Source organism: Pseudorasbora parva, chromosome 11 (genome assembly GCF_024679245.1).
Source record: "Pseudorasbora parva isolate DD20220531a chromosome 11, ASM2467924v1, whole genome shotgun sequence".
Classification (NCBI taxonomy): domain Eukaryota; kingdom Metazoa; phylum Chordata; class Actinopteri; order Cypriniformes; family Gobionidae; genus Pseudorasbora; species Pseudorasbora parva.
In genome coordinates this window covers 45,480,547-45,505,149 of record NC_090182.1, presented here as the reverse complement: position 1 = coordinate 45,505,149, position 24,603 = coordinate 45,480,547, and the positions used below count along the sequence as shown (strand labels likewise).

At 43.3% G+C, this 24,603-nt stretch overlaps 1 protein-coding gene across 1 annotated transcript in view; it reads left to right on the top strand.

Annotated features, from left to right (window-relative positions):
- Window positions 1-24,603, top strand: part of pigg (phosphatidylinositol glycan anchor biosynthesis class G (EMM blood group)) — a 211,448-nt gene that overhangs the window by 150,591 nt on the left and 36,254 nt on the right. Inside the window, exon 10 of the mRNA XM_067458106.1 lies at window positions 5,217-5,408. Within this exon, the coding sequence (XP_067314207.1) occupies window positions 5,217-5,408 (192 nt within the window). The remainder of the gene's footprint in view (window positions 1-5,216; window positions 5,409-24,603) is intronic.

Below are 24,603 nucleotides of genomic sequence, written 5' to 3'. Positions count from 1 at the left end.
TTTCTGTTGATCATCTGTCCATCATTGTCTAAAGCCCGCCCTGATGATCTCATTGGTCAGTTTCTGTTGATCATCTGTCCGTCATCGTCTAAAGCTTGCCCTGATGATCTCATTGGTCAGTTTCTGTTGATCATCTGTCCATCATCGGCTAAAGCCCACCCTGATGATCTCATTGGTCAGTTTATGTTGATCATCTGTCCATCATCGGCTAAAGCCCGCCCTGAGGATCTCATTGGTCAGTTTCTATTTTCGGGCATAATTACTCCTCTATGGATTGAGTCCAGACCGAACTGCCCGAGCTCAAATGTTGTGGAAGGGGCTGAGTTCGGCTGGCATCCAGGCTACAAAATATCTATTTTGGCTGGACTATCCCATCTTTTTTTAACTCTGTTTTTTGTTATTGAATGGCATCCACTATTTAGGGGTCCAAGCACATAGAGCTGAAACTCAATTGTAATTGTTACATTTCCAAGGATCATCATTGTCATAAAAGTGATTGGGCGGACCAATCTGTAAGTCATGGACGTGATACTTTAAAGCCGCACTTGGCTACTTTTGCTCTCGGGGTCCCCCTACAGTTTGGAAAAAATAATGTCCTCAACTACTGTCGTAAGCTCTGTCATCCTACATCAGGTGATGCCATCGCGCGTGCATTTGTTGACATGACAACCCTGATAGCCCTGAACTAGTGATGCGTGGGTCGTCTCATAACCCGCGGACCCCGTATGTCTATTTAATGGTCGCGGGTGCGCGGCGGGTTGTAAAAATATATACAGTGGTGCGGGGCGGGCCAAATAACTTCATAAAAGCGTCCCGCGGGCCGGTGCAGCACTAACAGTTCCCCTGAACACTGCAAGAGGAGTTCTTCTGGCGGCGCGTGTGAAATGTCTTCATCCCAGGTAACGTTACAGTCAGTGGCATATGTTTCAGCATGTCATATGAATATAATTTCATGGGTTTTATTTTTTTCAAACGCTAAATAATCACGATGCTCACGTTTACAAGCCAGCGTCATTATAGTAGTCTATTGGTTAGCGTTTTCCAGAATCTATATGATACTTCAGTTCAATGTTTGAGTGGTCGGTAATCACCGTAACAAGCAGGACAGCATCGGTCGGGCACGCCTCCTTCAGCTCACGCCGACGAGCAAACGCTGGTCACATGTTGATTCTCGTCCTGCCTTTAATCCCATCACTTTTTCCTTTCCTCTTATTGCTTTCCTCCAACAAAACCTTTTCTTTCTTATTTGTCTCTGCTGCTTCGGACATGACTATATTATCCGACGAACAAAGTTGGGCTCGCACGTCTGAATGTAAGGAAGTGTGTGTGTTGGTGGAAGTGAAGTATATGCCGTAAAGCAGTCGAATTTTGTAGTTCTTTTTGTTCTCGGGTTACTACCCGAAACCCGAAGTTTAAAAGTACGCTTAAAAACGATACAGACCCCATCAGGCTATGGCAGACGTGTCATTCAACCTATTGTAAGTCGATTTATCATCACAAGAGTCTTAAAAAATATATTATGAAGGTTGAAAAGTTACCTAGTGCTGCTTTGAGTGGTAGTACCGACACCAACTACAACGTCACCAAGACTCGCCCTAATCGGCCTGATGTGGCGCTGCTGTGGTCAAAAGTACATTATGGCTCATAAAACGACCAAATTGACACCATGGCGAAATTGGGGGGTATTTTGGATTTTTTGAAAAACCTACTTGTGTGAACTAGGCCTACATTTTTTGCCCAATCCGAACCAGTCTGATGGTCAGATTTAGGACGACAAAAAACGTTAACGTTGACAAAACGTTAGAAGTGGGCGTGGACACATTTACTAAAATGGCTATACCTCTTGAAAGGACAGAGATAATTTCACCAAACTTGGTACACCTCTGTAGGGACTCGGCTTGTGGTCGCGTGAAAAAGGATACGGCAACTGGCCACTTGGTGGCGCTATTAAACAAAAATAAACAGTCAGTCCGATTGACTTGAAAACGGGTATACGGTGTCTTTGTCCAAGGTGCCACAATTGTCTACGAGGACATTCATGTATCTTTTGAGTGGCTGTCAGGCAAGGCCAATCGGAAGCTAGAGGCTTGTGAGAAGTTCAAAAGAAATCTTCCACCGGGGGTTGGCTTGACGTTTGTCACATACATAAAGGATTGTATATCACATTATTTTTCCCACATGCCCACGACACTCATAACGCATGGTAGAACTCATTGTGAGCAACTTTGCCTCTTTTTGGCTCACTGATAACTGTTTAAAAGCTTTAATATTTCCTTAGTAAACTGTAAAAGTTTTTTCCATCTGTGATCTAGGTGCTTACACAGGCTTGCGAAATAAAACAATACGTTTTTACGAATGTGCTTAAAGGCCTTAAAATGCTGAAACCAGTTAATTGCTGCTCGCAGGTATATTTATAATTAATTTCTCTCACTTTGGCTTCCATTTTGATTAATTTCCCCGGGATCGTCTTCCCAGTGCTGCCTTACATATTGTACAATATTATATACGGACATGCTTTTGAAACATCCATTTGCATCAAGAACGCGTACCCATGATGCCTGCAGCTCGCTCGCTTTTGGATCCGAGCTTCACAGTGAAGTATTTTCCACTCGTATACACTTTCCGAAGCAATCTGAGACGATCATACATGCCCTTGCACTTATTTTGAAACCCGACCCTGAAATGCACGCTTATGCGCACAGACATGCAGACAGGTGTGTGTGTGTGTGTGTGTGTGTGTGTGTGAGATGCATTAGTATTCTTCTGGTTGTCTAGGAGCAGATAGATGGGGAGCAGAGAGACACTCAGGGTCACTGGCATCGGGAAGAACATTTCTCTCTCCGTCTGCATGTTTTTTTCCTTTACTTCCTTTTCTTCTGTACTTTTTTAGAGCCCTCTCTGCCTTATTCTTTCCTTTTCTCATTTTCTCGCTGGCCTCCTTTCACCCAGATAATTGGTCCTAAGTATATACTTAATATACCAAACAAAAACACTGCTGCTGTTTACATACACTCTTAAAGATAAACGCTCCAAAAGGTTCCATTTTCGGTTCCCCATTTATCTATTTTTCAGTTTTTTATTTCGAGATCTGCTCTGACTAATTCAGCGAGTGAGTTGTTAAACTGATTCAAACCATGATTTTTAGCCTTTTTGAATGAATCATTAAGAGAGTCGCCTTAAAATGAGTCATTTATTTGTATGTCTGATTGTACTTGGCACACTGTGAGTTTGCAAGGACAACATGGAAAGGTTCGTTGTCTAATTATTTTCTTGTTATAATTTTGCTCTGTCTAGTCTTCATCTGTAATTTAGCGTGATGCCTTAGATTCAGGATCAATGTTGAATAACACATATTTTATGGCATTCTATCTGAAAAAAATGTGTCAGAAAAATGCAGATGTTAAAGCATGTTGTTATTGTTAACTAAAACTGCAACTAAAAGAGATTTCCAGCTTCTCAAACCTCAAACACATTTTTATCTGATAATCCTGCCAGTCGATAATTAGACAACGTGTAAGTTTCAAATTATTCAATAATTTTTTTGACTTAAACAACTATATATATATATATATATATATATAAATAAATAAATAAAATTACAAATATAATATAATATAATATAATAAATTACAAGCATATAACAAGATTACTAAAGCTTAAAGGTGCACTATGCAACTTTTCGTCCACCGGAGGGCGCCTATTCTAAACGCCTCGCGAGCACCAGGACTTTTATTATGACGGGACGGGACACAGTCGCCGGGCGCCCGCACTTCCACTTTTTCCGGTCAGGTAAAAACAGCTATTTTTATCATATCAGATACATTTAAAGGTCCAAGGGCTTTGGCCATCCGTCCGCTCTCTTCCCTGAACTGAAATAAAGTAGTGGGCTGTACTTTCCACACGATTGACATCAGGTTCAAGTACGCCAGGTTGGCTGGTGGTTATGTTGCCCGCATACCGCCTCCCATGGCCGAGACTGGTATTACGACCCCTGTCGGGCCGGGGCTAGTAATGCTACTGCTAATTAAGGTTGATATCTCTGCAGCACTATAACTTGACATTTTTTTAATGACATCATCGCCCTTATTTCTTCTCAGTCTTTTGATTTTTGATTTTGAACATTTTTTGGATATTTTTACCTCAATTTGTACACATGGCACCTTTAAACTCAAATTAAATTGACTGCAAATATAAATATAGCTGCAAGCAGTGATCCTGGGCCAATACATGTTGAGCCGGAAGAGCAAAAACAGCAGAAATTGAATGTATATAAAAAACAGCAGGTTCAGAAGTATAGGTGAGTATATTAAGTTCAAAACAAAAACATATATATTTCTAAACCAAGAGGAAGAAAAATTAGTGCAACGCTTAACGTATATAAAATGTTGTAAAGGAATTGAAATGACACAACATTACACACATTTTTTTGTTTTTGGTTGTTCACCATGGGACTCATACCCACAGTCTCTGGGTCAGGTGCCTGTATCTCATCTCGTCATGCCAAGTTTCATAGTTCAAGTGAGAATCAATTCAAAATGAAGAATTTTATTTAAATTATTTAAAGTGTGTGTGTGTCTGTCTGTCTGTCCTTAATGCTGGGTTATTTGGGAAGCTGAACAAGGTGATCTTTCCCTCACACACACACTTCTTTCCTGACGTTGTTGATTGCGTGGTCTAAACACAAACTGCCAGCGTAACCCATACAAAACTCCTTGATGGACGTGCTCTCGCTGTGGTTGGTGTGTGTGTGTGTGTGTGTGTGCGTACTCATCTCGTAGAAGTGCTCATGACGTCATACAGGCCATACTCGGAAAAAAAAAAAAACTTATTTGATTATTTGTTTATTTGGCACAGAAATACTCTCATACATCTGACTCGTTGAAACTGTGGCCATGTTTAGCATTATCAGACCCTGCACCCAGTTGTCCATTTGTGAAGGTGTGAAATTCAGAGTTGCAGCATATTTGGATTGGTGAGATTTCCATGTGTGTTGAACAGAAATCCAAACAGAAGCTAAACACGGGCGATGTGTTGCATCATGCCTGTTTATGCTGTTATACTGCATGTGTTTAAGGTTCAAATCATATGGGGTTTGTCTTTCTGCTGATTTATATTCTGCGTTTGCGTGCATATGTAAGGAGAACATGTCTGTCTTGTTTTTTATTCGCCGTGTGTGTGTGTGTGTGTGTGTGTGTGTGTGTGTGTGTGTGTTTCAGCGGGGATCATAAGGCGTTCCTCTCGGTGTTGGCGGTGTTTTCTCTGGCTCTGATCTTCCTCCTGGTTCAGCGTCATTGCTCGCTGGTGTCTAAGATCGCTCTGGCGCTCGGCCTGCTCGGAGTTTACAGCTATCGCGCCGCTGTCGGAAACGTCCTGTTCCCATGGCAACACAGCAGCCGTGCCGTCTCCAAGTAAGTTTGATGATATTTAAATATCGTATTGACATTCCTTGAATGTCAGATGGTGAATAAATTAGCTTCGCTCATTATCGTTGTTGTCGAATTGTCTGAAGTTTCTTCACTAACTCAGAAACGTGTCTCGGGATCATCGTGTTTCTCGAGAGTTTTAACACGAGAGCTCGACTCATGATTAAACCCAGTTATTAGCCGAGAATCTGTCTAGAAAGGACAGCCAACAGGACAGCCTATACTTACATGTTTATCACTTTTAGCAGTGGTTTATGTAACTTCAAAGGGTTTCCAGAAAATGACACCATAAAGTAGTTTTTAGACCGCTGTATGTGGGTATGGGAAGCTTTTCAATTTGAGTAGGCCAAATCCAGGCAACTGTATTGAGTCTTCTTCTTCTTCTTTCGGCTGTTCCCTTCAGGGGTCGCCACAGCGAATCATCTGCCTCCATCTAGTCCTATCCTCTGTATCCTCTTCTCTCAGACCGACTACCTTCATGTCCTCCTTCACTACATCCATAAACCTCCTCTTCGGTCTTCCTCTTGACCTCCTGCCTGGCAGCTCTAACCTTAGCATCCTTTTACCGATATATTCACTCTCCCTCCTCTGAACATGTCCAAACCATCTCAACCTGGCCTCTCTAACTTTGTCTCCTAAATATCTGACATGTGCTGTCCCTCTGATGGACTCATTCCTGATCCTATCCATCCTCGTCACTCCCAAAGAGAACTTCAACATCTTCAGCTCTGCTACCTCCAGCTCTTTCTCCTGTCTTTTCCTCAAACCATACACCATCGCTGGTCTCACTACTGTCCTGTACACCTTTCCTTTCATTCTTGCTGGTACTCTTTTATCACACAACAGACCTGACACTTTCCTCCACCCATTCCAATCTGCCTGCACACGCTTCTTCACCTCTTTTCCACACTCATCATTGCTCTGGACCGTTGACCCTAAGTACTTTAAATCCTGCCCCTTCTTCCACCTCTTCTCTGTAACCTCACTGTTCCACTTGGTTCTCTCTCATTCACACACATGTATTCTGTCTTGCTGCGACTAACCTTCATTCCTCTCCTCTCCAGAGCAAACCTTCACCTCTCTAGACTTTCCTCCACCTGCTTCCTGCTCTCTCTACAGATCACAATGTCATCCGCAAACATCATAGTCAAACTGTATTGAGTAATTTAGTGTAAATAAGTTTGCGTAAAACAAGAAAAGACATATCCAGAAAGTAGAGACTCTAAGGTTTCAAATGGTACCATGTGAGGTCAGAGCTCCTCCACAGACTTTTAAAATGTGAATTATATACTTGATGTCATTCCTGTAGTTCAGGGTTCTCAAACTCAAATTACCCGGGGGCCGCTGGAGGTAGACTCTGGGTCAGGCTGGGCCGCATCAAATTTTCCAAAAAAAAAGTACAACTGATCCAATCTTCTCAATCTTTATTATTAACAGTTCTTCAACATTAATGTTTCTTCTGAACATGAACATGGCTTCTCTTGCTTACTCGTGTTTTTTTATTTATATATTGCCAATATATTTTTGAGATTTTTGGATCTGGTTATCCTTCGTCCTTCGCACCTATCTATTACCAACAGGTGTGTGATGGTAATTGTGTACTAATAAATATAGCCAATAGAAATGAAATCATTATGTAATACTGAAATAATAAATGTTTTTATTTTTATTTAAAATAATAGACTAATTCACAGCAAGGCCATAACCAGGTCAAACAGATCAGTGAACACAATTCTAGATCTAATTCTAGTTGTGAAATAATAAATTTGGGACCACTTGCAAACTATATTTTCATTAATTGTCGTCAAATTTATTATTTGTCCCGAGGTTTTTCGCATGAGTGAATAAATACGCACATCAGCTGCTTATATTTGAGTTCCTCAGTGGTCTAATAGTAGACTTTTAGTAAATAGTCTCAAATGTTCAGAGTTTTAATCCGCTCATATAGTTTTCTTCATTAAATGTTCATGATTGTATATTAAGAGGATGGAAACGTTGCATTTTGTGTGCATTTGTGTGTGTGCAATTTAGTTTTGTGATTTTACCGGAAAGAATAGTGTCTTTCCGCAACGGCATTACGCGATAGATAGATTGAAGACTGCGGGAGCATGTGCGTGAGCCAAAAGAGAATGTAAATCCCACCTACTTTGATTTGATTGGCCATTTGAGCGCCGTTAAACCACATTCATTTCGACTGTCTGAAGATGTCAATCATGCGGTGTCAACCAATTATACTGCATGAGAGAGGGCCGAGCTAACTCTCTCAAACACACATACACACAAAGTGAGGCATAAAGCGCGGCACACGGCACACGCAGCGCGGCTGTGTGGTTTTCAGAGCAGCGCGCGGGCCACACTAACACTAAACTTTGATGTCAAGTAGGGGGCCACAAAATATCATCCTGCGGGCCGCAAGTGTCCCGCGGGCCGGGAGTTTGAGACCCCTGCTGTAGAGAGTTTAAGAGGTTTTTAACTGATAAATTTTATTCATGATTCTTTTAGGAATAGAGCAGTGTTTATTTGAAACAGAATCTTTTGTAACATAATTTCTAAAAGTCTTTACTATGACTTTGATCATTTTAATGGGTTCTTGCTGAATAAAAGCACTAAATTCTTCACTCCAGGTTAATTTCTAAAAATTATCCTGACCAATATATGTTAATGATGAACGATTCTGGATGAATCCAAAAAATGTGCTTTAAACAGAGATCACGATTCTCCCATGATTCTGAACAGACTATTAAACAAGACAACATTTAATTCACAAGACAAAACTTTAATTGCTGTAATCTATTTAAAATGTTTAATGAATCTTAATGAATTATTTAAAAAACTATTTGAGTGAATGATTCAATGAATGATTCTGAATGACTTACAGCGGGGATCGTGTTCGTACAGTCTGACAAGGGACATTCGCAAAGGATTTTGAAAAATCGCACCCATAAGAGAGCCCCAGTTTATACTATAGCAGGTCTTCACACGCTTATAAAAGTACAAAGAGTTTTCTGAGGCACACGCACACACGCACACACGCACACACACACACACACACACACACACACACACACTCACACACACACACACACACACACACACACACACACACACACACACACACACAATATACTATATTTTATGGGGACTTTCCATAGACGTAATGGTTTTTATACTGTACAAACCGTATTTTCTATCCCCCTACACTGCCCCTACCCCTAAACCTACCCATCACACACACACACACACGCACACACACACACACACACTATATACTATATTTTATAGTATAAAATACTTTACTATATATTTTATAGTAACACACACACAGCCCCTAATCACAGGAAACATTCTGCATTTTTACTTTCTCAAAAAAAACTCATCCTGTGTGATTTATAAGATGTTTTCCTCATGGGGACCAAAAAATGTCCCCACAAGGACAAGGATTTTGGATATTGCCATCTTTGTGGGGACATTTTGTCCCCATAACGTAAGGATTACGCACGCACGCACGCACACACACACACACACACACACACACACACACACACACACACACACACACACACACACAGTTTTCTTCCCCTTGACATTTCCTCCCACCTAATTAAATCTTTGACCTCCTGGCCTTGGTGTAGCGCCACAGGCTGTGTTGCATTACACACTCTCCATATGACAGAGAGAGAGAGGGAGGGAGGGAGAGTGTGAGCGTCTGGGCGAGGTAATTGGCGATGCCACCCTGTGCCATCGGAGTCACTCTCACACTCATTAATCACTGCAGGACATTGTTTATGTTGCCCTAGCAACCTCTGCTCGCCTGTTAAGTAGACGTCCGCTGACTTCTGCCCCATCGTTTCGGCTCGCTCTCGCCCTCCTCGCTTCCTGTCTCTCTATCACACACTTTCACTACAAAAAATGCCCTTCTTACTTAGTATTTTTGTCTTGTTTCTAGTCCAAAAATCTACAAAATCTTAAAACAAGAAGCATTTATTAGACAAGCTAAAGTAATTGTCTTGTTTTGGGGAAAAATAACTCAAAATGAAGAGAGTTTGTGCTTAAAATAAGATAAATAATCTGCTAGAGGGGTTAGAAATATAATCTTGTGTTCTGTTTGAATTAAGATAATTATTCTTACCCCTCTAGCAGATTATTTATCTTATTTTAAGCAAAAACTCTCTTCATTTTGAGTTATTTTTCCCAAAACAAGACAATTACTTTTGCTTGTCTAGTAAATCTTTCTTAATGTAATAATTTTTTGATATTTTGACTAGAAACAAGACAAAAATAATAAGTAAGAAAGCATGTTTTGCAGTGTTCTGCTTCTGACCTAAATGAGTGTTGATTTTATTGCATTTAAATGAGTAAATCAAGCTTTTTCTCACTCTCATGCTTTTTCAAATTTGTTTGAATTTCTTCCATGGAGAGAAAAAAGGTATTTTTTTTAAAGATTTATACTGTTTGATTTCTTTCCATCCTCATAAGATATTAAAAATAAAGTTACAATTTATTTTAATTTGCTTGCAAATAGTGACCACGCACTGAGTTATAATAAGAGCCTTGCTTTCAAAAGCTTCGTCTTATAATTTTTTTTCTCTTGAAGATAGTTTAACCAACCTGAGAAATTCATTATTTGCCATATTTAAGCTAAAGAAGCTAGATTTGTGGTTGTCAGGTTTTGATGTCTTTGGCTGTACGTTAACTCTTTTAGCACACAGCACTGGTGCTGCAGAGGAATGAACATAATAAAACATCCACCACCAGCTCATCACTTCAACAGGCAGGTGACTGGCGAAAGGACTGATAATGTCTCATACAGGGCACGGAAAAATCCAACCCTTAACAAGAGAACTTTTCCGACAAACATTTTCTTTCTTTGCCCAAAATTTCAAACTATAGGAATGTAGGCTAACATTTATTAATTAATATTGTCAGTTTTGTTACTATAGCCCAATAATTCTGACTACAATCTAAACCACATCCATTTACAATTCAACCTCAGTCACAAAGACAATTAACTTAATATTTAACATAAGTAAAATTCAATTTACATACCACAGAGATGGATGTCCTGCTGTTGCTGCTTCTCCTGTTTAATTTACCGTATTTTCCGGACTATAAGTCGCTCCGGATTGTAAGTCGCATCAGTCAAAAAATGCGTCATGACGCAGAAAAAAAACATATATAAGTCGCACTGGACTATAAGTCGCATTAGGGCAGAGCTGGAGCCGCGCGCGCATGCCAGCACCCGCTCGCGTGCACTCGCTCGTGTCCGCTTCACTGCATAACCCGAGCAGAAGAAAGAAAGTTTGAAGTGAGGGAGAAACTTGTAAGGGACTGACGAAAAGCAGAGGTTACTTGAATTGTGATGAAGAAGAAAAAGAAATCTACTTGCAAGCAAGATGGCCAGAGCTGAAGGAACGAGTCCACAGACGCTTGAACTCTGCCGGGAGAGGCTCAGCCGCGCGAGACGAACGCTGTGTGAATCGTTCTTCGCTGCATATTTTACTACATGCTGTTTGTATTTTGCAGAATAAGATTTTCTTTATGGGGGCATTTGGTTTGTGTTCAGTCTTTCTAAGTTGTTGTCTATAAGTAAATATTAGGCTACAGGAGCAGCATAGAGCGCCCTATATGTTTCTACTTGTCAGTCAGTATGAATTAAATTTGATATATAAGTCGCACCTGACTATAAGTCGCAGGACCAGCCAAACTATGACAAAAAGTGCGACTTATAGTCCGGAAAATACGGTATTTCAGCCTCCGGATCTGATTCTGGATCATATCTGTATTAGTTGAATCTGATCGATAGCCATGGTTTATTAGGGTAACGTTTTCTTCTCCACGCTTGAGGACGTCACCGCTTTGCGCACTCGTCATTCTGTAGCTCCGCCCACACGATACGCCTCCAGGCGCTCGTTTTTTCCGGAAAGACTCGGTACAGCCTATATTTCTTTTATAAATATAATAAAACTAAAGACTTTTCGAAGATATGAAGGATGCAATACTACTCTAGAGGTACTCAAGATTGACTGAAACTGAGTGTTTCACCCCCCCCTTTAAGAAATTAAATAAGCTGTTTCTGAAAAAACATGCATTATTGATAAAACAAATACATTTGTAGTTTGATTTATTATATTTCAACAACGAATTGGAGAAAAAAATCATTATATTTAGAAGTTAATACAAAAAACTGCCTTATGTGACGCTTATGAGTGTTGATTATTATATCTAAGAGTAAATAACTGAATTGAGGCTGATAGTTGGGCTCTGTTGTTAACCTTTACAATGTAAGTAAGGCCTCCCTATATTTACAGCATTATCTTAAAGACATTTTTAGTTATAATTGAATTAATTTAAGGACAGACACAAGTTTTTCATTAAACCACTGTAGAATAAAAATAAATAAAAAGCAATCTTGTAAAACTGCTGTACTGAAATCATACAAAACTGTGACTTCATAACCGAGGTACGTACCGAACTGTCAGATTTGTGTACCGTTACACCTCTATATAAAACTACATCACTTATTCTTATTAACTGACCAAAGTATTACAAATGTGAGAAGGAAACATAAAAACATTTTAAAGTTAGACTTTAAATTTTGATGTTTATTCCACTTTTATATTTTACACTGCAACATTTTTTTCTTACTTAGTATTTTTGTCTTCTTTTGGGAAAAAAAATACTCAAAATGAAGAGAGTTTTTGCTTAAAATAAGAAATAATCTGCCAATGGGGTAAGAAAAATTATCTTGTTTTCTGTTTGAAATGAGATTATTTAGCTTATTTTAAGACAATTACTTTTGCTTGTCTAGTAAATGTTTCTTAATGTAAGAATTTTTAAATATTTTGACTAGAAACCAGACAAAAAAACTAAGTAAGAAGCATTTTTTGCAGTGGATATAATTGTTCTACGGTCTATACACAGTATTTAGTTAAATTACATAAGAATTAACTATAATTAACTATTTACTTAATTAATTAATTACACAGAAAATAAGAGTAATCCCTAATTTTACTTTTTCAAGGGAAAAGTAATTAAATTACAGTAACAAATTACTTAGTAACACCCAATACTGTGTATGACCATAAATTACAGAGTATTTTAAGTTGGCAAAATCATTGGAGATTTGTGTTGTGGAAGTCTCACTACGGTCCAGTGATGAAATGTGTGTCAAGTCTCAGATGCCGCTCCACTCGCTGTCTCTCCGTGGAAAGGTGGCTCTTTTTTATCTTCCACGTTAATCGTTAAGCACAATATTGAACTTTGTGCTGCGGCCACATGTTAATGAACTCTCACATGCAAAGAAAATGACAGTGTAGGCTACGCACAACACTCTAAACAAACCAATAAACCGTTGCATTGTACCGCACAGAATAGGTCAGTCTATCAATTAGAGGAACAAATCAACAATTCCTTAATCTAGCGGCCACTGAGTGAAGTGAGGGCTGTAAGTGACAGCTGATTCTTCTAATGGAGTTACTCTCCCGTGTGCTTTTGAGAATGTGCTAGCTAGCCATTAACACAGTTAATACCTTTCTGAATAGATATGTAAATCACAGATACATCTCAAGGTGCTTTTAGAGGTGTAAACAACCTCCAGTTTGTTTTGCATCTGATTTATTTCTGACCAAAACTTATTGCACCACATGCATGAAACGAGCTTCTAAGCAACTCAGCGTGTGGTATTTAGTCCGTTTGAAATGTCTTTCTTCATGTAAACAAGAAATATTAATAGTTTTCTGCTTTCATATGCATATTTTTAGCATGTACACAACATAATTAGACTGCTAGTGCAGCGTCACATCTTTCACAGAATCCCAGAATGCATTGCAACAAGGTCAGTGGGAAAAAAAGAGAGAATTGTACATTTGAGCTCATTGTTGTTTGCACTGCAAAATAATGCTTTTCTTACTTAGTATTTTTGTCTTGTTTCTAGTCAAAATATCTGAAAAAAAAACATTAAGAAACATCTACTAGACAAGTACAAATTATTGTCTTGTTTTGGGAAAAAATAACTCAAAATGAAGAGAGTTTTTGCTTAAAATAAGATAAATAATCTGCCAATGGGGTGAGAAAAATAATCTCGTTTTCTGTTTGAATTAAGATTCTTTTTCTCACCCCATTGGCAGATTATTTATCTTATTTTAAGCAAAAACTCTCTTAATTTTGAGTTATTTTTTCCCAAAACGACAATTACTTTTGCTTGTCTAGTAAATACTTCTTGTTTTAAGGATTTTTAGGTATTTGGACTCGAAACAAGACAAAAATACTAAGTAAGAAAAAATATTTTTCCATTGTGGCTTTGGTTATCTCTTTGTTCCGCCTTTGATTAAAAAAATATAAATGAGTGCAAAATGCTGTCGACTGAGAGAAAGCACAAACACACAAAAGACAGAGTGAAGAGATGTCAAGCAAGATGCTTTTTTAATCAGAGTTTATGCTCAAAGCTGTTTACGGGGGATGACTGTTGTCAGAGAAAGCTGAGCGGAAAAGAAATAAACAGGAGTTTTGGCGCAGACACAAATTTTGAAGTGTTTGAAAGGATAAATGAAGTGTAGGAGCGACAGAATGAGATATCAGGACGCGGATCTGTTCACATCATACACCGAATAACACGCAGGAAAGAGAACCTCCAGTCAGGCAACTTCAACAAAGTCTGTGTTCGCCATCAGAGAGAAAAACATGAATTACGAACACGCTTCTCAAGGGACAAGGGGAATATTGTGAGCTGGTACGGGTCTTTAATAAAAAACATTATCCTACAGGGCTGTTGAATGCTTGATTCTGATTGGTAGGGGTGTCCCCTATTTAGGATTTACACATTTGAATCAGAATTGTCGAATCTCTCTGCAGTCGACTGATAGTCGGATCATCTGTGTGTGTGTGAATGGGTTGGGAAGGGCACGACACTAGTCAGCAGGAGGGTAAAACTATTTTTATTTTCCTTTACACACTGCACACAGCAACAACTTTTAATAAAGTTACCAAAATTGCCTGCCCACTGACAGACGAACTGATGACTTTCTTATTTAGGTTTAAATAAAAGGTAATGTGGTGGATAAACATTCGTAAACCGTTTTCTCATAACATGTTAAAGCCGCGATCAAAATACAGAACATCACACAAATATATAAAAGAACATTTTGATAAATATACCTAAAAAAATACCTGCCTAGAGAGGAAAGGAACACTTTGAGTGCGTTTACATGCCCGTTCTTCAGCCGATTGTGCCTAAAGGGGGTCGCACACCGGACTGAAGCTCAGCGCCGTGTCTCAGGATCTCACACCGGACTGAAGCTCAGCGCCGTCTCAGGATCTTACACCGGGCTGAAGCTCAGCGCCGTGTCTCAGGATCTCACACCGGACTGAAGCTCAGCGCCTTGTCTCAGGATCTCACAGCGGACTGAAGCTCAGCGCCGTCTCAGGATCTCACACCGGACTGAAGCTCAGCGCCGTGTCTCAGGATCTCACACCGGACTGAAGCTCAGCGCCGTCTCAGGATCTCACACCGGACTGAAGCTCAGCGCCGTCTCAGGATCTCACACCGGACTGAAACTCAGCGCCGTGTCTCAGGATCTCACACCGGACTGAAGCTCAGCGCCGTCTCAGGATCTTACACCGGGCTGAAGCTCAGCGCCGTGTCTCAGGATCTCACACCGGACTGAAGCTCAGCGCCGTCTCAGGATCTCACACCGGACTGAAGCTCAGCGCCTTGTCTCAGGATCTCACAGCGGACTGAAGCTCAGCGCCGTCTCAGGATCTCACACCGGACTGAAGCTCAGCGCCGTCTCAGGATCTCACACCGGACTGAAACTCAGCGCCGTGTCTCAGGATCTCACACCGGACTGAAGCTCAGCGCCGTCTCAGGATCTTACACCGGGCTGAAGCTCAGCGCCGTGTCTCAGGATCTCACACCGGACTGAAGCTCAGCGCCTTCTCAGGATCTCACACCGGACTGAAGCTCAGCGCCTTGTCTCAGGATCTCACAGCGGACTGAAGCTCAGCGCCGTCTCAGGATCTCACACCGGACTGAAGCTCAGCGCCGTCTCAGGATCTCACACCGGAGTGAAGCTCAGCGCCGTCTCAGGATCTCACACCGGACTGAAGCTCAGCGCCGTCTCAGGATCTCACACCGGACTGAAGCTCAGCGCCTTCTCAGGATCTCACACCGGACTGAAGCTCAGCGCCGTCTCAGGGATCTCACACCGGACTGAAGCTCAGCGCCGTCTCAGGGATCTCACACCGGACTGAAGCTCAGCGCCGTGTCTCAGGATCTCACACCGGACTGAAGCTCAGCGCCGTGTCTCAGGGATCTCACACCGGACTGAAGCTCAGCACCGTCTCAGGATCTCCCACCGGACTGAAGCTCAGCGCCGTCTCAGGATCTTACACCGGGCTGAAGCTCAGCGCCGTGTCTCAGGATCTCACACCGGACTGAAGCTCAGCGCCGTGTCTCAGGATCTCACAGCGGACTGAAGCTCAGCGCCGTCTCAGGATCTCACACCGGACTGAAGCTCAGCGCCATCTCAGGATCTCACACCGGACTGAAGCTCAGCGCCGTCTCAGGATCTCACACCGGAGTGAAGCTCAGCGCCGTCTCAGGATCTCACACCGGACTGAAGCTCAGCGCCGTCTCAGGATCTCACACCGGACTGAAGCTCAGCGCCTTCTCAGGATCTCACACCGGACTGAAGCTCAGCGCCGTCTCAGGGATCTCACACCGGACTGAAGCTCAGCGCCGTCTCAGGGATCTCACACTGGACTGAAGCTCAGCGCCGTGTCTCAGGATCTCACACCGGACTGAAGCTCAGCGCCGTGTCTCAGGGATCTCACACCGGACTGAAGCTCAGCACCGTCTCAGGATCTCCCACCGGACTGAAGCTCAGCGCCGTCTTAGGATCTTACACCGGGCTGAAGCTCAGCACCGTCTCAGGATCTCCCACCGGACTGAAGCTCAGCGCCGTGTCTCAGGATCTCACACCGGACTGAAGCTCAGCGCCGTCTCAGGATCTCACACCGGACTGAAGCTCAGCGCCATCTCAGGATCTCACACCGGACTGAAGCTGAGCGCCGTCTCAGGATCTCACACCTGACTGAAGCTCAGCGCCGTCTCAGGATCTCACACCGGACTGAAGCTCAGCGCCGTCTCAGGATCTTACACCGGGCTGAAGCTCAGCGCCGTGTCTCAGGATCTCACACCGGACTGAAGCTCAGCGCCGTGTCTCAGGATCTCACAGCGGACTGAAGCTCAGCGCCGTTTCAGGATTTCACAGCGGACTGAAGCTCAGCGCCGTCTCAGGATCTCACACCGGACTGAATCTCAGCACCATCTCAGGATCTCACACCGGACTGAAGCTCAGCGCCGTCTCAGGATCTCACACCGGACTGAAGCTCAGCGCCGTCTCAGGATCTCACAGCGGACTGAAGCTCAGCGCCGTCTCAGGATCTCACACCGAACTGAAGCTCAGCGATGTGTCTCAGGATCTCACACCGGACTGAAGCTCAGCGCCGTCTCAGGATCTCACACCGGACTGAAGCTCAGCGCCGTGTCTCAGGATCTCCCACCGGACTGAAGCTCAGCGCCGTGTCTCAGGATCTCACACCGGACTGAAGCTCAGCGCCGTCTCAGGATCTCACACCGGGCTGAAGCTCAGCGCCGTCTCAGGATCTCACACCGGACTGAAGCTCAGCGCCGTTTCAGGATCTCCCACCGGACTGAAGCTCAGCGCTGTGTCTCAGGATCTCACACCGGAGTGAAGCTCAGCGCCGTCTCAGGATCTCACACCGGACTGAAGCTCAGCGCCGTCTCAGGATCTCACACCGGACTGAAGCTCAGCGCCTTCTCAGGATCTCACACCGGACTGAAGCTCAGCGCTGTGTCTCAGGATCTCACACCGGACTGAAGCTCAGCGCCGTGTCTCAGGGATCTCACACCGGACTGAAGCTCAGCGCCGTGTCTCAGGGATCTCACACCGGACTGAAGCTCAGCGCCGTGTCTCAGGATCTCACACCGGAGTGAAGCTCAGCGCCGTCTCAGGATCTCACACCGGACTGAAGCTCAGCGCTGTCTCAGGATCTCACACCGGACTGAAGCTCAGCGCCGTGTCTCAGGGATCTCACACCGGACTGAAGCTCAGCGCCGTGTCTCAGGGATCTCACACCGGACTGAAGCTCAGCGCTGTGTCTCAGGATCTCACACCGGAGTGAAGCTCAGCGCCGTCTCAGGATCTCACACCGGACTGAAGCTCAGCGCCGTCTCAGGATCTCACACCGGACTGAAGCTCAGCGCCGTGTCTCAGGATCTCACACCGGACTGAAGCTCAGCGCCGTCTCAGGATCTCACACCGGACTGAAGCTCGGCGCCGTGTCTCAGGGATCTCACACCGGACTGAAGCTCAGCGCCGTGTCTCAGGGATCTCACACCGGACTGAAGCTAAGCACCGTCTCAGGATCTCACACCGGACTGAAGCTCAGCGCCGTCTCAGGATCTCCCACCGGACTGAAGCTCAGCGCCGTCTCAGGATCTCACACCAGACTGAAGCTCAGCGCCGTGTCTCAGGGATCTCACACCGGACTGAAGCTCAGCGCCGTCTCAGGATCTCACACCGGCCTGAAGCTCAGCGCCGTCTCAGGATCTCACTGCTGACTGAAGCTCAGCGCTCTTAGTAGAGACTAGACATGTGCTGGTAAACGGTAATAAGATATATCACGGTAATGCAATGCACAATATTCTTATCGTGGGCACTTCAAAATACTGCAAATAATTATTTATGACAAATTATTCCGATTTTTAGATTGCATTTTGAGAATACTTTACCCATCAACTGTTTAAAATGAACACCACGTCATAGAGGGCCGCGTACTTATGTAAACAAACCCAACGTGCATGAATGAACGCACTGAATGAAAAGGCACATGCACTTTCTGACAGCAGAGGGCGCTGATGGAACAGCAGAAATTCAGCCGTTTCCCCGTGAATCCTCAAGTTCAAGTTCAAGTTCAAGAGTTTTATTTGTCACATACACAGTTATACAGAATACAACCGGCAGTGAAATGTAAACAGGTCCGCTCTATGGACAGCAAATAACAATTAACAAAAAAAGCACAATAAATTATAAAATAGGGATAGGATAAAATAGGAATAGGATAAGGTGCTATATATATATACATATGTAGAATTATGAATAAATCAAGTAAAAGAAATAAGAGATGTGGAATAAAATAAGTGAGATAAAGTAAACTGGAGACTATAAAAATAAATCTGTGGATAACAGAAGTGCAGGAGTGTAATGTGCAAACAGCATTATAATGAGTAGTTACATGAAACACAAGAATAAAGTGCAGTGCAATACCAGTATGTGAGTTTGTTAATACTGAAGTGAGGTGAAGTCACATGTAGTTAAGTGACAGCGTTCAGAAGTCTGATGGCCTGTGGGAAGAAACTCCTCCTGAGTCTCTCAGTTTTGGCCATCAGGCTACGGAAGCGCTTACCAGAAGGCAGCCGGGTGAAGTGGGGGTTGGCCGGGTGATTAATGTCCTTGATGATTTTTGTAGCTCTGCCTCTGCATCGTTTGATGTAGATGTCCTGCAGAGACGGGAGAGCTGACCCTGAGATGCGCTCGGACAAGCGCACCACTCTTTGCAGGGCTTTGCAGTCGTGACTGGTGCTGTTACCATACCACGCTGTGATGCACTGAGGTAGTAAACTTTCTATCGCCCCTGAATAGAAAGTTTTCAGGATAGCTGGTGAGACCCTGAATTTCCTCAGCTGGCGCCGGTGGTACAGTCTTTGCCTGGCCTTTTTCACCTGAGACTGGATATGTGCAGTCCAGGTCAGGTCCTCGGAGATGTTGACACCCAGGTATTTGAAGCTGCTCACTCTCTCTACTGGTGTCCCGCTGATCATGAGAGGGGAATATGACTGCTGCTGTCTCTTCCTGAAGTCCACAATCAGTTCTTTGGTCTTGTTCACATTCAGAAGGAGACAGTTGTCTTGGCACCATGATGTCAGTTGCTCCACCTCATCCAAGTATGCGGTCTCATTGTTGTTGGAAATGAGGCCCAGGACAACAGTATCATCCGCAAACTTGATGACAGAGGTGGAGCTGTGTGTGGACAAACAGTCATGCGTGTAGAGAGAGTAGAGCAGGGGACTGAGGACACAGCCCTGTGGAGCTCCCACACTCACAGTGATGGAGGTGGAGGTGAACTGTCCTACTCTCACCACCTGAGGTCTGCCAGTGAGGAAATCTTCAATCCAGTGACAGAGAGAAGAGTTCAGTCCGAGATCCAGGAGTTTGTTAGTTAGCTTAATGGGAACTATGGTGTTAAAGGCTGAACTATAGTAAATAAATAGCAGTCTTACATAGTTCCCATTCTTGCTGTCGATGTGTGTGAGGGAGGAGTGGAGGACGTGAGAGATGGCATCTTCAGTCGATCTATTGGGACGATAAACGAACTGAAGAGGGTCCAAGGTGTCAGGGATGGAGGAGCAAATGTTGTTTTTGATGAGTCTCTCAAAGACCTTCATGACTAAAGACGTGAGAGCCACTGGGCGATAGTCATTTAGGCAAGAGGGTTTACTGTTCTTAGGGACAGGGATGATGGTGGATTTTTTGAATGAGGTTGGGACCACAGATGTAGCAAGGGACTCATTGAAGATGGATGTGAGGAGTCCAGCGAGCTGATCAGCACAGGACCGCAGGACACGACCTGAAACACCATCCGGACCAGCAGCTTTCCTAACATCCACACGTTTGAGTGTCCTACGAACGTCATCCTCCGAGACAGAGATCACGTGATTGTTGCAGCTCTGAGTGATTTTGTCTGACGCGTCACTCGGCGGTGTCGCGCTGCCGCGATTGCCATCAAAGCGAGCGTAGAAAGAGTTTAACTCGTTCACAAGCAACGGATCAGCTCTCACTTCTGCAGAGGATTTCGTTCCAAAAGCACAGATGGTCCTCAGTCCCTGCCACATCCGCCGGGAGTCGTTGAGTTGGAAATAAGACTCCACGCGATCCCTATAACGGAGCTTTGCGGCTTTAACGGCGCTTTGGAGAGCATAACAGGATTAATTATAATCCCTCATATTCCCTGTTAGTAGACCGGCGTTGTATGCGGCAGTGCGGGCGTTCACTGCAGCGCGGATTGAACTGTCCACCCACGGTTTCTGATTAGAGAAGGACGTTATAGTTATTGTTTGTGTGGCTTGCTCTGTCAGTGTGTTGATGAAGCAGAGCGCCACATCAGTGAACTCGCTGACGTCCGATGAACTCGCTCGGAACATGTCCCAGTCAACGTCGTCAAGAGCTGCCTGTAGCGTGATCTCTGAATGAGGCGACCAGCGTTTAACTTCCCGCCTCACCGGGGGTTCCTGAACGAGCCTTTGTTTGTACTCAGGTGTAAGGAAAATGGCGGCATGGTCCGATTTACCAAAGGCTGGTAGTGAACGAGCCTTGTAGGCATTCTTATACAGAGAATAGCAGTGATCCAGTGTGTTTGCTCCTCGTGTGGGACAGGAGACATGTTGGTGAAAGTTAGGCAATACTTTCTTAAGGTTGGCTTTGTTAAAATCACCCGCGACGACGAAAGCCGCATCGGGGTGGCTGTTTGTGGAGCCGCTGATGGCATCATGGAGGCTAGATAAAGCCAGTCCCGTGTCTGCCTGTGGCGGAATATAAACCACAGTGGCGACGACTGAAGAAAACTCCCTAGGCAGATAGAATGGGCGGCAAATTATTGATAAATGTTCCAGGTGAGGCGAGCAGGATCGCGAAAGGATGGAGATGTTTCTGGGATCGCACCATTTCTTGTTGATCATGAAACACACTCCGCCGCCTTTGGTTTTACCGGCTTCGGCTGTTCTGTCCATCCGGAAAACAGAGAAGTTCTCAGACGGCGTCACAGCTGTGTCCGGGACCGCGGGCGTGAGCCATGTTTCGGACAAACAATAGATGTTGCAGTCTCTCATGTCCCGTTGGAAACTTATCCTGGCTCTAAGATCGTCCATCTTATTCTCCAAGGATTGGACATTTGTGAGCAGAATGCTCGGGAGAGGGGGACTGAATGCTCTCTTCCTCAGTCTGTTGCGGATCCCAGCGCGTTTCCCGCGGTGTTTTTTGAATCTTCGCCTACGAGTCGGGTGGCCTTTGTTCAACTCGGCGTTCCGAAGAATCTCAGGTGGCCACAGAGGATTGATGAAAGCGTTTTGAACCAGGTCAGTGTAGCGATAACCTATATCCAAAAGTGTTTTGCTATCATAGCAGACCAAGGCTGATGATAGATTAGTAAAAACCGAGAACAAAAGAGTGTAGAATAATAAATAAAAGCAAAGTCTCAGAGGAGCGACCTGAACGGCGACCGAACACGGCGGCGCCATCTTGCATCGCCATCTTGCAATCCTCATAAATAAATTTAAAAAAACACTTACAAAACACACACTAAACACACAGCTGTCAGTTTTCTGTATTTGCTACGTTGCTCATCACATCACCAAATACTTAAAGTCTTAAGGCTATTCATTTTCAAATTTAAACATTTGATATTTTAATCTGGACTAAATCACATACCCTAGATATTGTTTGAATATGTTCTGATTCTTTGTTGTTCAGTCGCACATGTTACAATAAGGCTCAATTATTTAACATTAGTTCATTCATTAATGAACTGACAATGAAAAATACTTCTGAAGCATTTATTAATCTTAGTTAAATTTACATTTCAGCATTTAACAACACATTATTAAAATGAATAGTTGTAAGTGTATTTAATGGACCCGAGCTAACACTAACAGGTGCTTTTTTAACTAATGTTATCAAAGAAGAATAGCTTCTGTAAAAATGAAGCTGTTGATGTTATATTTACTTTGTTAATGTAAATGCATTAACCAGGAGACCTTATTGTAAAGGCTTACCTGTTGTTCTTTATAATGTTTCAAATGTGTTTTTTTAAACGTTTTTGTGTATTGCTTTATTGTATTTAAATGTTCAGTTCTTTTTGTTATAACAAAGTTATTAAACCTGTTCTATGACAAAACTTTTTTTGCAATGCATTTCAATATCATCTTGATACTGTATACCGTGATAAAAGCTTCAGCAATTAAACGCAACATGAAAAATTGATACTGGCACATGCCTAGTAGAGACGCTGGTAACGAAAACTGAGAGAGACACAGACTCTCAGGTAATTCACACACACTCACTCTCTCTCTCTCTCTCTCTCTCTCTCTCTCTCTCTCTCTCTCTCTCTCTCTCTCTCTCTCTCTCTCTCTCTCTCTCTCTCTCTCATTTGATTCTCTCTGATCGCGTCTTTGATCATTCACACTGCGTGATCGTCACTCGCGTTTGCCTATGATTTCGGGCATTCAATTTTGCAAAATCTGTCGGCAAGTAAAAATCGGGGCTAGAATCGGGCAGCGTGAACTAGGGCCCTGCGCGGGACTGCTTTCTTCATCCCGCTCCCGCCCGCGCCTGCCGAATTTCTGACCATTGCCGCCCGCTCCCGCAAAACTCTGAGAATTTATTCCCGCACAATAATAGAGATGCATTGATTTTGTGTCTTCTCTCGTCCCGCAGGAAAAAAACAAACACGTATTTGTATTGATATTATTAAAGAGATTCATGGGGTTGTTTGTTTCGTTTCCCTGGCCTTCATGTAAAAAATAAAAATAAAATAAAAACAAAGACACATCACACAATACATTCAAATATAATTTTGTTTTTATCAAAACCTTTGCACATAAAAATAGACTGCTTTTAAAAATAAAAAAAAAATACATAATATGATAAACCAGGCTACATGAAAACTTTGACCGGGGAGAACAGAGCAGGTGTCGCCTCAACCCAGACGTGCCGGATTTGTGCCCATTGTAGATGAGTATTTTTGCACATTTGTCACAATGAACAAAGTCTAGCTCCTTTCCATCTTTATCACAAACAGTTGAGAAACTTCTCCAAATGTCAGACTTTCCTTGCTTAGCTTTTGTGCTGTAAATACCTCGTTTGAGGTTCTTTTATACATCATCTATTGACATCTTCTCCATCATGGCGCTAGGCAACCTCCCTATCAAGCGGCAACCTCCCGCGATCTCTCTTGAAGCCAATACGGAAGTAATGTAAACTGCAATTCCTCAACTGGCCACTAGGGACAGGCTCCAGAAGGGAGCAGAATCTCATTGAGCCCCATGTTAAAATTCTCAACTTTAAAGCAGAAAAAACATGTTTACAGCCTGGTACAAATTGTGGTTTTGGCTTATAAGGCTAATTTTGATCTTCATGACAACTCTGAGGGGGGTGAATTTTTTTATAACTCATTCGTTTACGTTATATAAAGCCTTAAGGTTCTGCATAATTAAGGGCGTGGTTACAAGTGGATAGCCATTTATCCACCGTCTATAGTTATTGCGTCACCTCAGCTCCGCGCACATCCCGCCTTTTTGCCCATTTTCTGTTATCCGGGAGTGACACGCGTTGACTCGCTCACAAGATGGCAACGCCCAGCTCGCCCCTACTTTAAGCTTCAGAACGGCTTATCAGAATCCTATGGGTGACGTCACGGACACTACGTCCATATTTTTTTACAGTCTATGCTCCCTATCCGCTGTGTTTTTTTTAGCCGCCCATTCCCGCCCGCAGCAAAATTCAAACCGCCCGCTCCCGCGAGATTTGCGTTGGGTCCCGCGGGACTCAATCCCAATGCAGCCCTCTAGTGTGAACTCAGTGTGTGTGTGTGGTGGGTGTTTTTATTCCGGGCTGTTGTAGTTCGTTCTTTCAAAAGTCCAAATATAATTTGCTGTATTACGACTACATATGAGACCAACATGCATCCTATATTACAGCCAATCTCTTTCTGATTGTACCACAGACACATCAAACTGATTTCTTTCTTCCGCTAACAGTTCTTCTCCAGTTCTTCCAGTTCTGTGATTGTGTGAGCGAAGGTGAATCATTACATTCATACAATCAGGACCGGGCAAAGTGATGACGCGAGGTGGATGAATGACCAAATAAAAAGTATGACAGCACTAAAAAAAAAAAAAGAGTTAATAAAAGCGATGCAAGCCGCCAACTCAATTCATTACTGACACACGGACTGATGTCAGATACTGAATGTGTTCTATGTAGGCTTATTGCCCTTGAACAAATCAAATACACACATAATTATGCCTATGTCCATATTGGTGGTT